The sequence below is a fragment of the Chelon labrosus genome, assembly GCF_963514085.1.
Source record: "Chelon labrosus genome assembly, chromosome: 12".
Lineage (NCBI taxonomy): Eukaryota > Metazoa > Chordata > Actinopteri > Mugiliformes > Mugilidae > Chelon > Chelon labrosus.
In genome coordinates, this window is record NC_140345.1 from 2,198,019 (window position 1) to 2,208,971 (window position 10,953).

At 38.3% G+C, this 10,953-nt stretch overlaps 1 protein-coding gene across 1 annotated transcript; it reads left to right on the forward strand.

Moving 5' to 3' along the window:
• The first annotated feature begins 3,136 nt into the window (after positions 1-3,136).
• On the forward strand, positions 3,137-9,542 carry tlr18 (toll-like receptor 18). Its single transcript, XM_084556378.1, has 3 exons — positions 3,137-5,373; positions 6,722-7,904; positions 8,399-9,542. The coding sequence occupies exons 1-3, from the start codon at positions 4,340-4,342 to the stop codon at positions 8,849-8,851; spliced, it is 2,670 nt and encodes an 889-aa protein (XP_084412504.1). The 5' UTR covers positions 3,137-4,339; the 3' UTR covers positions 8,852-9,542.
• Positions 9,543-10,953: the final 1,411 nt, after the last annotated feature.

Here is a 10,953-nt window from a genome sequence, read left to right on the forward strand (position 1 = left end):
ACAGCCAGGTTGGTAATTACACGCTGGACTCACACTGTGGACCCTAGTGTACAGAATTCTTGAGTTGCTATGGGCCACATACTGTACTACTAGCAACGAATTATCACTTCACCTACTCCAACGATGTCACGATGGGGTAGCAGGGGTTGGGAGTTTAGGACCCAAATGCAGGACTTAAGAGGCTGAGGCAGGAGTGGGCGAAAAAGTATTTAATAAAAAAGACCAAAAAACCAAAAGCGCTGCTGATGATGCAGGATATCCAAAAACCAAAACACTATGAAAAACTAGAATAAGACATGGAAAAACTATAGCATGGAAAGACATGAAAAAACTATGGCATGAAACACAAACATGGAACATGGACGAGGCAAACAAACAGTATGACACAACAAGGAACAAAGGGGAAGGCAGGGCTATATATAGACACGAGGAACAGAGGGGTGACGAGACACAGGTGAAACAAATCAAGACAACACAAGGAGAAACCAATGACCTAATCAAAAGGAAAACACGGAAGTAACACAACAGGAAATCAAGAACTTAACAAAATAAAACGGGAAACAGAAAAACTAAACACTAAACCATGACTATGAAAAACCAAGAAGTTAACAAAATACAATAAACAGAAACCCAGGAAGCTAAACAAACCATGACAAATGCAACACCTACTCCTCTTGTGAGCTTGAACGCTTGAAAATAAATGAATTATTATTGGGATTATTATCATTGCTGTTTTGACTTTTGGCTGAAAGTATAAATGTTAAACTTGTGGGAGTTTAGGAAAGTCAGATTTGCATTTGTGTACTGTCTTGTTTTCCACCAAGATACTACTCAGGCTCAGCTTGACAAGTGCAGATTTTAAAGGAAAATGTTGCTGTACTTGTGTTAGAATATTATGATTTCCCATGAATTTGGCCTGTGTGGGATTATGCCATCTTTATTGAAGAGACTGAGTGAAGTTGACAAATGGTATGCTAAAACTATTGTAGTCCAATAAAAAAGAGTCTATGAATCAGTCCTAGCTCTTTGAGGACTATTTATTTATCTTCCTCAGTTTTTTTAGAGAGAAGTGTTAGTTAGGTAGTTGACCATCTTGTAGGATGTAGTTTGGGATTAAATTCAGCTCCAACTATTTCCATTATTTTGTCCTGTTTCATTCATGTTAATGAAGGTAAACTAAACAACAGAAAGTATACTTTTTCTTGTCTCCAAAAGGCACGTAAGGTAGAAGTCCAGCTTCAAGCAGCATTCCTTCTGCTACTGAGGGATTTACATTCCCATCATTCCAGACATAAACTGCTGTTTAGAAAGACTAAATGTTATCTTTTTCAATTTGACCCAGGTCTTGCCTTGATAATGATTATGGTTTAGAGGCTAAAAATACCTTCTCTGGCACTTAAAGTAGAACATTTAAGATTTTTACTGTATGAATTATACTAGTTTTACTTTAGACTGAGTACACCAAACTAACATATTGAAATACTGTATATCCTGTGTGTTGTTTACTCCATCTTGCAACATGACTTAGGTGCATCCTTCTTTTGGGTCTAAAGATGAACAGTGTCAATGTTGACATGCAGTGTAAACCTATAGATGTAAACATAACAGGATTTGTGAAAGCTATCTCTGGGATGCAAAGAAAACAAATATTTTTCTTCTTATCATGCTCTCAGGGGGTTTCCTGGTTGTATTTCCAGTGCATATATGAATGAGGCACTGAGCCAGACTGTGTGTGAAAAACACCTACTCAGGAAAGGGCCATATGTTTTGTATGTATACACAATGAGATTATGTCTAGGTGTTTTGATATTGAAACACGTACATTTTAATGTGTGTTGATACAGCTGTGATTACGACACCTAACTATTGAAGCAGAAGAAAACTGGATGGAACACAGAACAGAACAGCCTGCAGTGCTGCCAGCATATTTGTGCACATTCCTTAAGCCAGGCAGGTGGATTTAAAACCAGCTGGGGGTCATAAACCTAAAAAAAACTTGCAGTTTTGGTGAAATGAAGTTTTGCCTTAAGCCATGAGCGGGTCATTTTGCAAATGACCTGCTTATCTGTTAAAAAAATAAAAATAAAATAAAAACATAAATAAATAACGAAAAACAAGACAAATGGTTCAGAAGATCTGCTTGAGAAAAGAGACCACTGGTTTGATTTTTGTTAAACTTTATTAAATGTCCATCGATCAGAGAGAAAGTCAAAGGTACCCTTTTGTGTTTTCTTGTAAACAAACAAAGTTTCTATGTGCTTTTACAGTAACTCACGTTAAGATTTTCATCTCTGAGAGACAACATTACAAGACTCACAGACACAAAACATTTCTCCACAGTGTGGTCAAATACTCCACAGGGAATATTAGCTAACACCCTCAAGCTTCCAAGAGTAAAAGACTCAGACTTGTCTATCCCAGGCAACAACAAAAGAAACATTGTTAATTCAAAAGAGCTGGCTTAGATTGTACAAGACACAGTCACTGAAGTTGTATCAAACAATCAGACAGGCCTAAAAACTGAACTGAAACAACACAATACATTTTATAATTTGAAATTGGATCATTCTGATCTGATCATAAGAAGCACAAAAATCATTTGTTAATGATTAGTAGAAACCAAAGTAAGCTGTTTTAAAGCATTTTGACACAAGCAGTGGTTATGTGTCATTCTGTTAATCCATCAGTCCACTCTCACTTCCTCTAAAATATTTCTTCCTTTAGTTTGGAAGGACAAGAGTAAAAAAAAAGATTCGTGTTTTGACCTTGGGAAGTGGTGGAACAATAAAAAAATAAATAAGCTGGTGACAGTCAGACCTTCCATGGCCACAATGCATGAATATTGAATTATTAACCCTGTGCACTGAAGTTGCTTGCTCTCAGCCAAACTGGTTTGAAAGGAACATTTTCAGATACCATAGCAGCATGTTTTATGTATAGCCACTGTTTGGATTTGCTCCTATATAACATAGTTGAAAACATCACTTGGCTGTATAAAATGTGAACACATTCTGAGACTAAGTTTAATTTCCTCAGTGTTATTTCCAGGTTATATTACTACAGCTTCACTTTACAATACCGCCCTTTTTTTTTTTTTTTTTTTTTTTTAAAGAATTCTACTAAGCCAATATTATTGATGTTCATCTAATCTACTGTCAATTTCCAGGAGCAGCTGTCCACTGTGGACAAGATTAGATAGCCAAGGAGTGTTTCTGGTTTCCTCAAAGAAAGGCTTTTTTTTTCACTCTCTGTGAGAAATGTTTACATGACAAGAATGCACGCTGATGGCAGTGTGACCTTAATTCATTCAAAGAATACAATCACTCATGTGCTATCTTGTTTGTATCTTAAGAAAAAGATAAAAAAAATTAATTATTAAGGAACATAACATACCATGAAACAATAGTACATGTAACACTTGATCTGGTTTTCACCATATATTTAATGCAACTGTAGAGAATTAAAATACATTTTAGTTTGTCTTGACAAGATACTTGTCCAGTTTAATGACCTATAATAACCTTATATAAATAGGGAAACTGTTTTTCTGCACTTCCCATATCCGGACAGAAATATTTATTCAAGTCATGCCCCCCTCCGGAATAGATAAAGCTGATTCTGTTTGTTTAACGGGTGTTATAAAGCTTCCTCCACGTGAGAGCCAAAACTGTGTCAATGCTTGAACTAATATAAATAGTGGTTGAAGAGAGGGGGACTGCAGTTAGTCTGCATTTACAGCCTCAAGAGGGAGACTAGCATTAAGAGGGTGAGTGTAGCGCAGTGCTGATGTACACTGAGCGACTAATGACAACATCTACCTTAAATGAACGAGAGTATCTTTTTCATTAGAGCTTAATGTGTGTCTTACAAGGTTAACTTAACCTTTAGGAGAGGCTAAGGGTTGGTTCCAGCATTGGTGAAATTAATGTAATTGAAGAGGTACAAATTAAAATTAGTTTTCTTTCTTCTGTCATGACATTCCTTTGCCATTGCTATCTTTCTGGTGTTCTCCTGTGCTATTTATACCTCTTTGAGATTGTTTGTCTGACTCAAGCATTCATGTGTTTACGGGAATAAGGTGTCAGTGTATTTCTGAGAAGTTACAGTTTTGTGTCACAGTTTGTTTTTGCTCAATGCAAATGATGCAATTTTAAAAGTAACATATCCTCTTCTGTTGTGTGTGTATGTGTCATGTGCAATGTACTGGTATCTAGTTTTATAAAATGTCATGAGAATCATATTTCATACGTGCGCTTCAGTAGAGGTACATCCCACAACATTGGATTGAAAAGACAAACACAAAATAACCCTGCCCTGTCATTTTGTTTTACAGAAACAAATGCTCAAAGATTATCTTTCCCACTCTTGTTCCTTTTCAGATCTCAAAATGATTTGGAGATTGATTTATTTCGGTGCTCTCCTTTATGGAGCTCTCACCTCCCCGACTATGCCTCCACCCTCCACCACTAACACTGATGAAGGACCCTGTCAGATATACAACTCTGGCCGGTCGGCAGACTGTCGGGGAAGACAGCTCAGCAGTGTCCCGTGGAGACAGCTGCCATCCACGCTGGAAGAAATTGATCTCTCATACAATAAACTACAAGCTGTCCTTCCAGATGACTTCCTTCACCTACCTCAACTTTGCATCCTTAAGCTGAGTTTCAATAACATTTCACACATTGACAACAATGCGTTTAAAAACAACAAGCTACTGGAGCATCTCGACATCTTCAATAACTCCCTGCAGGATATTCCTGCCACAGCTCTGACACCTCTCTTGAATCTAAAATTTCTCTACATGTCCAATAACCTTTATAAGCACGCCACTTTGGCCGATAGCTTCGCCAAATTTACCCAACTGAAGGTTCTATCAATGGGTGGGCCTCTGGTGATGGGTCTAAAGAAAGCAGATTTTCAGCCCCTGAAAAACATCAGTTTACAAGATTTTGCTATCAAGTGTTCCTCTAATCTAAGTCACTATGAGCCTGGCAGTCTAAAAGTTATTCAGACAAGTCGGATGGGCTTTGATATGGCCATAGATCAACAGCCAAATGCCCTCTTCCATATGTTAAATGACCTAGCCAACAAGACTTTTACAGACATTCAGTTCCGCAACCTCTTTGAATTCATGTACTTCATGGGCAAGGAGGACATTTTCCAAGGTTTAAAATACATCACAGCCAATCAACTCATCTTTCACAGAGGTAAATTCAATGAGAATCTCCTGAGGATGGCATTAATGAACTTACAAATGGCCCCGATCAAAAGGTTGAGACTCCAGTATATTGACTTTGCCCGTTCACCAACGTTTATTGATAGTGGAGCAGGTTCCAGCATCACAGACTTGGCACTCGATAAGTTGGACCTTTGGTGAGTATCATCTCATTTTGAAAGATCATTTACCAGTGTAAAATAGACAGTTGGTGTGAAATGGGCACTTTTTTGTAACAAAGTCCAGTATATCTGTTTTACAATGTAAATTAGAGTATTAGAATTTAATCATTGGTGTTGCTTTCATATTATTGATTAGATATTATAAGTTTGAGCTTTTGTAAGTATTTATTCTCATGGAATGAAGAGTGATTTGGGGCTAACAAAGTTCAAAGCTAGTGTATGAAATGATATTGAAAAGATTCATTTGACCTGACGTTAGATGGAAGGTTTTATGAAATGTTTATCTCAAAAATATGACAGAATTACAACTGGAATGGTAAAATAGCTTAATCTTAGTTGGAAGATTAACATTCTGTCAGTTTTAGTCATATAACTCTGATGAGAAGAGGAGTCAGTTCATTGGAATAAAGTCTAACATTTCATTGCCCTCTCATTTAAATTAAAACATATTCATTTGCATTGGAAAACCATCCAGTCAGGCAACACTGACAACAAGAATAGATTTAAATGCACTCAAATGTCTTAGACTAGTCATGTAGTTACCACCTCCAGTCTATAAATCACTCAAACTCCTCCTTTTGAATTTTGAACTTTTTCCAAATTGACTCATTTCTGATCATCACATGGCATCACTACATGGCATGGTTTACAGTTGACTTGAAAAATAACCACAACTGACCGTAGTTTGTAGTGTAACCCATTAACCCATTATAGGGCACTTAATAAAATACGTGGGAATTCAAAATTTCAACAGCTGGGTGTTATTAGAGGGCATAAGAAGACTTTTTTTTTTATTTATTTTTTTACATTTTTCATATATATATATATATATATATATTTTTTACATTTTTCAAAAAGTTTAATTTTCATGTATTTCATTCCTTGCCCTTAAGTCTGTGAAGGTGCTCAGTCATCCAGGTCATGGTATATCCATAAATATACCATAAATTTAAACCATTAGAACATAAGTGCTGATTCAGGCACTTGTCAACATACACATTATCACATTAGACAACATTAGGCCACTTTTCCGTGGTACCTAATAAAGCAGTTACGCTCAGTGTGCATGCAGAGATGGACCTTGCAGACCACATTAGACCCTGATTTGACCTGAGAATGTTGCCTTGATCTTTGCTGACCGGCCGGGTGAAAACCACATGCTTCTAAACCTCACTGAGAGGCACGGGATGAAATTTAAAATGTGTGCTGAAGTTACCAAATATGGTTCCTCACCCAATAAAGGGTTAAGAGGATTACTGAAGAACTGAATGTATTAGCTTTTCGTCTGCATACATGGAACACTAAACATCTCTATCTCTTGTAGGTATATCAGCAATCCAGATGTGCTGCGATTTGACTGGCGTTTCACCTGGTTCAACAAAATTAAGCACTTGTCTATCCAATATGTCTATTTTAACTCCGTACCTTGTGATGCCTGGGCGGAGATGGAAGGTGTGGAGATTCTGGACGTCGCCAATAATCGACTAAACAATGAGTTTATATTCAACCAGCGGTGTGACTACAAAGGCACTATGCCAAACCTTCGTACCTTCAACACAAGCACCAATGAGTTGACTAGCTTAAAAGACTTATCCGCTCTAACAAGGGAGTTCAAGCAGCTGCAGGTGTTGGATTTCAGCTACAACAAACTGGGATCGGCTAAAGAAAGCAGAGACTGTATTTGGCAGCAAAATATCACTCAGCTTATCGCTCACCACAATCAATTTGAAAGTGAAGCCCTCAGGTGTCTCCCTACCACAGTGGAACACTTGGATCTGTCCTACTGTGGCCTGGACCAGCTGGACATGACATACTTTGAGAAAGCCACCAACCTGAAAAAGCTCCTACTGAGTGGGAATAAAATTAAGTTCATCCCTTCTAAGTGGGAAAGCCCATCTCTGCAGTTCCTAGAATTGGATGGGAATTCTTTTGGCCTCATAAGCAAAGAATCCTTCCAAGACATGCCTCGATTGTCTGAACTCAGGGCAGGAAACAATCCTTACCATTGCACTTGTGAACTTCATGCTTTCGTCGAGGACACGATGTCAAAAGGAAAGGTCAACCTCACAGACTGGCCTTTGAACTACAAGTGTTACCACCCAGAGGCCTTTCTCAACACAGTGATATCAAAATACCTTCCAGGTCAAGTAGCATGTGACATCAGGCTAGTTATCATCATCAGTGTTGCAACCACTGCAGCGGTGATCTTGATACTGATGCTGATTTGCTATATTTTTGACCTCCCATGGTACACCAAGGCCACATATCAGATCATCAGGGCCAAATACAGAGCTCACAAGGAAAAAGCAGCAGGAGAGTTGGAGATTTTTACCTATCATGCCTTCATATCCTACAGTCACTCAGATGCTGACTGGGTGAGGGACCAACTCTTGCCCTGTTTGGAGGACAACAGGAACCCCTATCGTCTGTGTATTCATGAGAGGGATTTCATGCCCGGAAGGTGGATCATCGATAACATCATAGAGAACATTGAAAGCAGCAGAAAGGTAACAAAATTAAGTTTTGTAGTGGAAGCATTTGTGACAGATACAGTTACAATATCTAAAAACACACATAATTTTCTTCAAATAAGGTTAGTGCAAAACTGTGAAACCTAGTAGGTAGTTTGTGAAGACATCTTTTCAGGGACAATGTTTTCAAACAGCTGATGTGTCAACTGATTGGCAATGGAAACATGACCAACTAGACCAGCTGATTCATATTTATGCAGTCACTTGACAATGATTCCATTTATAAAAGGATAATAAGGGAAAACCTCCAAGGAGGTGAATTCTCTTTAGAGGCACAGTATCCTATGCTTAACACAATAGTTTCCATTAGTTCCAGTAGCATTTCATTGCCTAATATCTATGCTTTTAATTATCTTTTCAGCAGCTTCTCTAAGTAGCATGGTCCTTGCTCATGTTATTCTGGAAGAAATAATTATATTACACTGGCACTAAAAGATTTAATTTCTTTTCTTTTTTGTCTTCCTTCTTAGGTAATATTTGTCCTCTCTCGGCACTTTGTCAACAGTGAGTGGTGCAACTATGAGCTGTACTTCGCTCAGCAAAGAGCAATGGAGAAGACTTTCAGTGACGTCATCCTAGTGGTGAAGGAGCCCATTGATCCCAAGTCTTTACCCAGCAAGTACTGCAAGCTTAAGAAGATGCTGAGTACCAAGACGTACCTGGAGTGGCCGCAGCAGGTTAACCAGCAGGCCTTTTTCTGGTCGCAGCTGAAGAGTGTTCTAGGCAAGCCAACAATACCCCAAGAGGGGCGGCAAAGTGTTAGGAGCAGAACCTCATCTGTGGGTAGAGTTTCTTTGATAGAGAATGGGATCCCAGAGGTAAATAAACCCAGTGCAAACAAAGAAGCAGAGCCCAAAAAAGATATTGCCAGGAATGATGATGAGCTGTTGAATCAGAGACAAATACCTGTGGTCGCATCTTGACCAAAAGGCTAAACAAGTGACAACAGTACATTCCTCCAGTGTTGTCTCAATCAAGGAAGGTCTGTCCTTTAGTAACCCTTTTTCCATGTATGTTGTGCTGACCTAGCAGCAAAAGCCAACATATTATTATGATGACAGACAACACAATCCCTCCCTGCCCATGGCATTTTGTCATATTATCCTCGAGGGCCGAGCCGATGCCCTCTGCTCCGCTTTCCTTCTGAGCGTTTCAGGCCAGGTGCCCAGCTGACAGGCGCTGAAAGGCTAGCTCAAATGAGATCTCCCATGTCGCACTCTGGATAACAAGCAAGGTCCCAAAAAGATGTGATGACAGGTGCCACTGTGAAAGGACCACGCTCTGTTACTCTCTGGGTCCTCTGGTAGGATCATGAATGTTCCACGACCAAGTCAAAGGCCACACTGGCCATATAGGAGCAAAGCAAGGCATAACAAATATTAGACTGCCCCAGCAATTTGTATTGGTATACACTCTTATCAAGCTCACATGGCCAGGAAGTCACCAAGTTGACTGCTGCCAAAATCTTTAATTATCTGGCTGTGCTGCTTGTACTTTTAAGTGACTGCTTTCAAGGCTAACAACAGAATTTCTTATTTTCATTTTTTAATAAACCCCTTTTGACAGAAGCAGACATCTCCCATCTCACAAGCTTGTGAAGGATTATACATGGAATTTGCATTAAGACATTTATGACCACTAGAGGGCAGGAATCACACCAAAGTGCACTGACCCTGACTTCTTCTACTTCTTTATCTTGTAAACATTACGTATAATGAATGAATTTTTGAAACTTGAAAAACACTGCCAGATGTGAAGACCATGCATGTAAACCTGTTCCTTTTGATTTGTGTTTGAAATGTGTTTTTGTAAATAACAGTCCAGCTTTATGATTATTTTTTAGCATCAGTACAACATTTTGGTGCATTTTGTTTTTAAAACAATAAATTTGCTTTGAGCTGAGCTCAGACCTGGATCATGGTGACTACTTGTTATTCGTGGTTTTGTGGCTGGAGAGAAAATTCTTGGATGGTTAATGTAACGCTGCAAAGAAAGGGTGTTTGTTTGATCATATGACCAGGCTGGCGATCTGGTGTGTATTTGCATTCTTGATGAATAAAGAGCCCATTGCCCCTGCATCTGTGAACTGTAATATATAACCAATGTTTTTTCTTCATGTAAGGCATGGCATGGAACACATGTGTTAAATGTATTTTTGTAGAAACACATTTTTTTCATAATTCATGATTCTTACTCCACAGTATTGCTGTGTTGATATGTACTTGAATAAAAGTACAACTGCTTTAGTCACAATTGGTCAAAAGTGTGTTAACTGTCAACAACTGAACCAATGATTGACTTTCTCACATTAGAGGTTCTTTTTCCAGGTTGCACATCCATCCAAGTGTTCTTTTTATTTATTTATTTATTTTTTAAAAAGTTATTTTTGTTATTGATTTGGGGTTTTCTTTTACTTCCTCAAGTATGGAATTTTGAAACATTACATTGTTTCAAGATAATCCCACAAAAGATATATTTGAATCAAAATGGCTTGATCCTATTACTGGGATTTTCATAATGAACATAAAATATTTTTCTGTAAACATACAGAACACATTTACTTGTGCTGAGCTGAAGAGTGTAGAACGTAACAAATGATCTCACCTGCCACAAAACTTTCTTGCAGCGCTGTTGGATATCAAATGTATCTTTGCTGTCCAAGTTAAATGTTTAACTGAAAAATGCAAATATCCATCAGGGCTTCACATTATAGCCTACCTGGAGATATGAATGCAAATCAGCTCCAACTATTTCTAGCTGACTAACCTGTACTTGACTTGTATTGCTATTCAAACTGCACCACCATTCCAGCATAATCACTCTCTTACTTGCAAATGACACTGCCAGAAAGCATTAGTCACACTTATTGAGCCTGCTGAAATTAACACACGCAATACACAGGAATGAGGGAGGGGGAAAGAGTTTCATCCAATTTATTAGATCATTTGTTTATTTTTGAATCTTGCATTTTAGGCCAAGTATTTAAGCTTGAGCCAACATGGACACAGGCCATAGATAAAGGGGA

Excerpts from the sequence above, each read along its gene's own strand:
- tlr18 (XM_084556378.1), top strand. The coding sequence starts at position 4,340 with ATGCTCAAAGATTATCTTTCCCACTCTTGTTCCTTTTCAGATCTCAAA. Across the intron at positions 5,374-6,721 it reads CTCGATAAGTTGGACCTTTG|GTATATCAGCAATCCAGATG; the intron begins GTGAGTATCATC and ends TATCTCTTGTAG. Across the intron at positions 7,905-8,398 it reads ACATTGAAAGCAGCAGAAAG|GTAATATTTGTCCTCTCTCG; the intron begins GTAACAAAATTA and ends CTTCCTTCTTAG.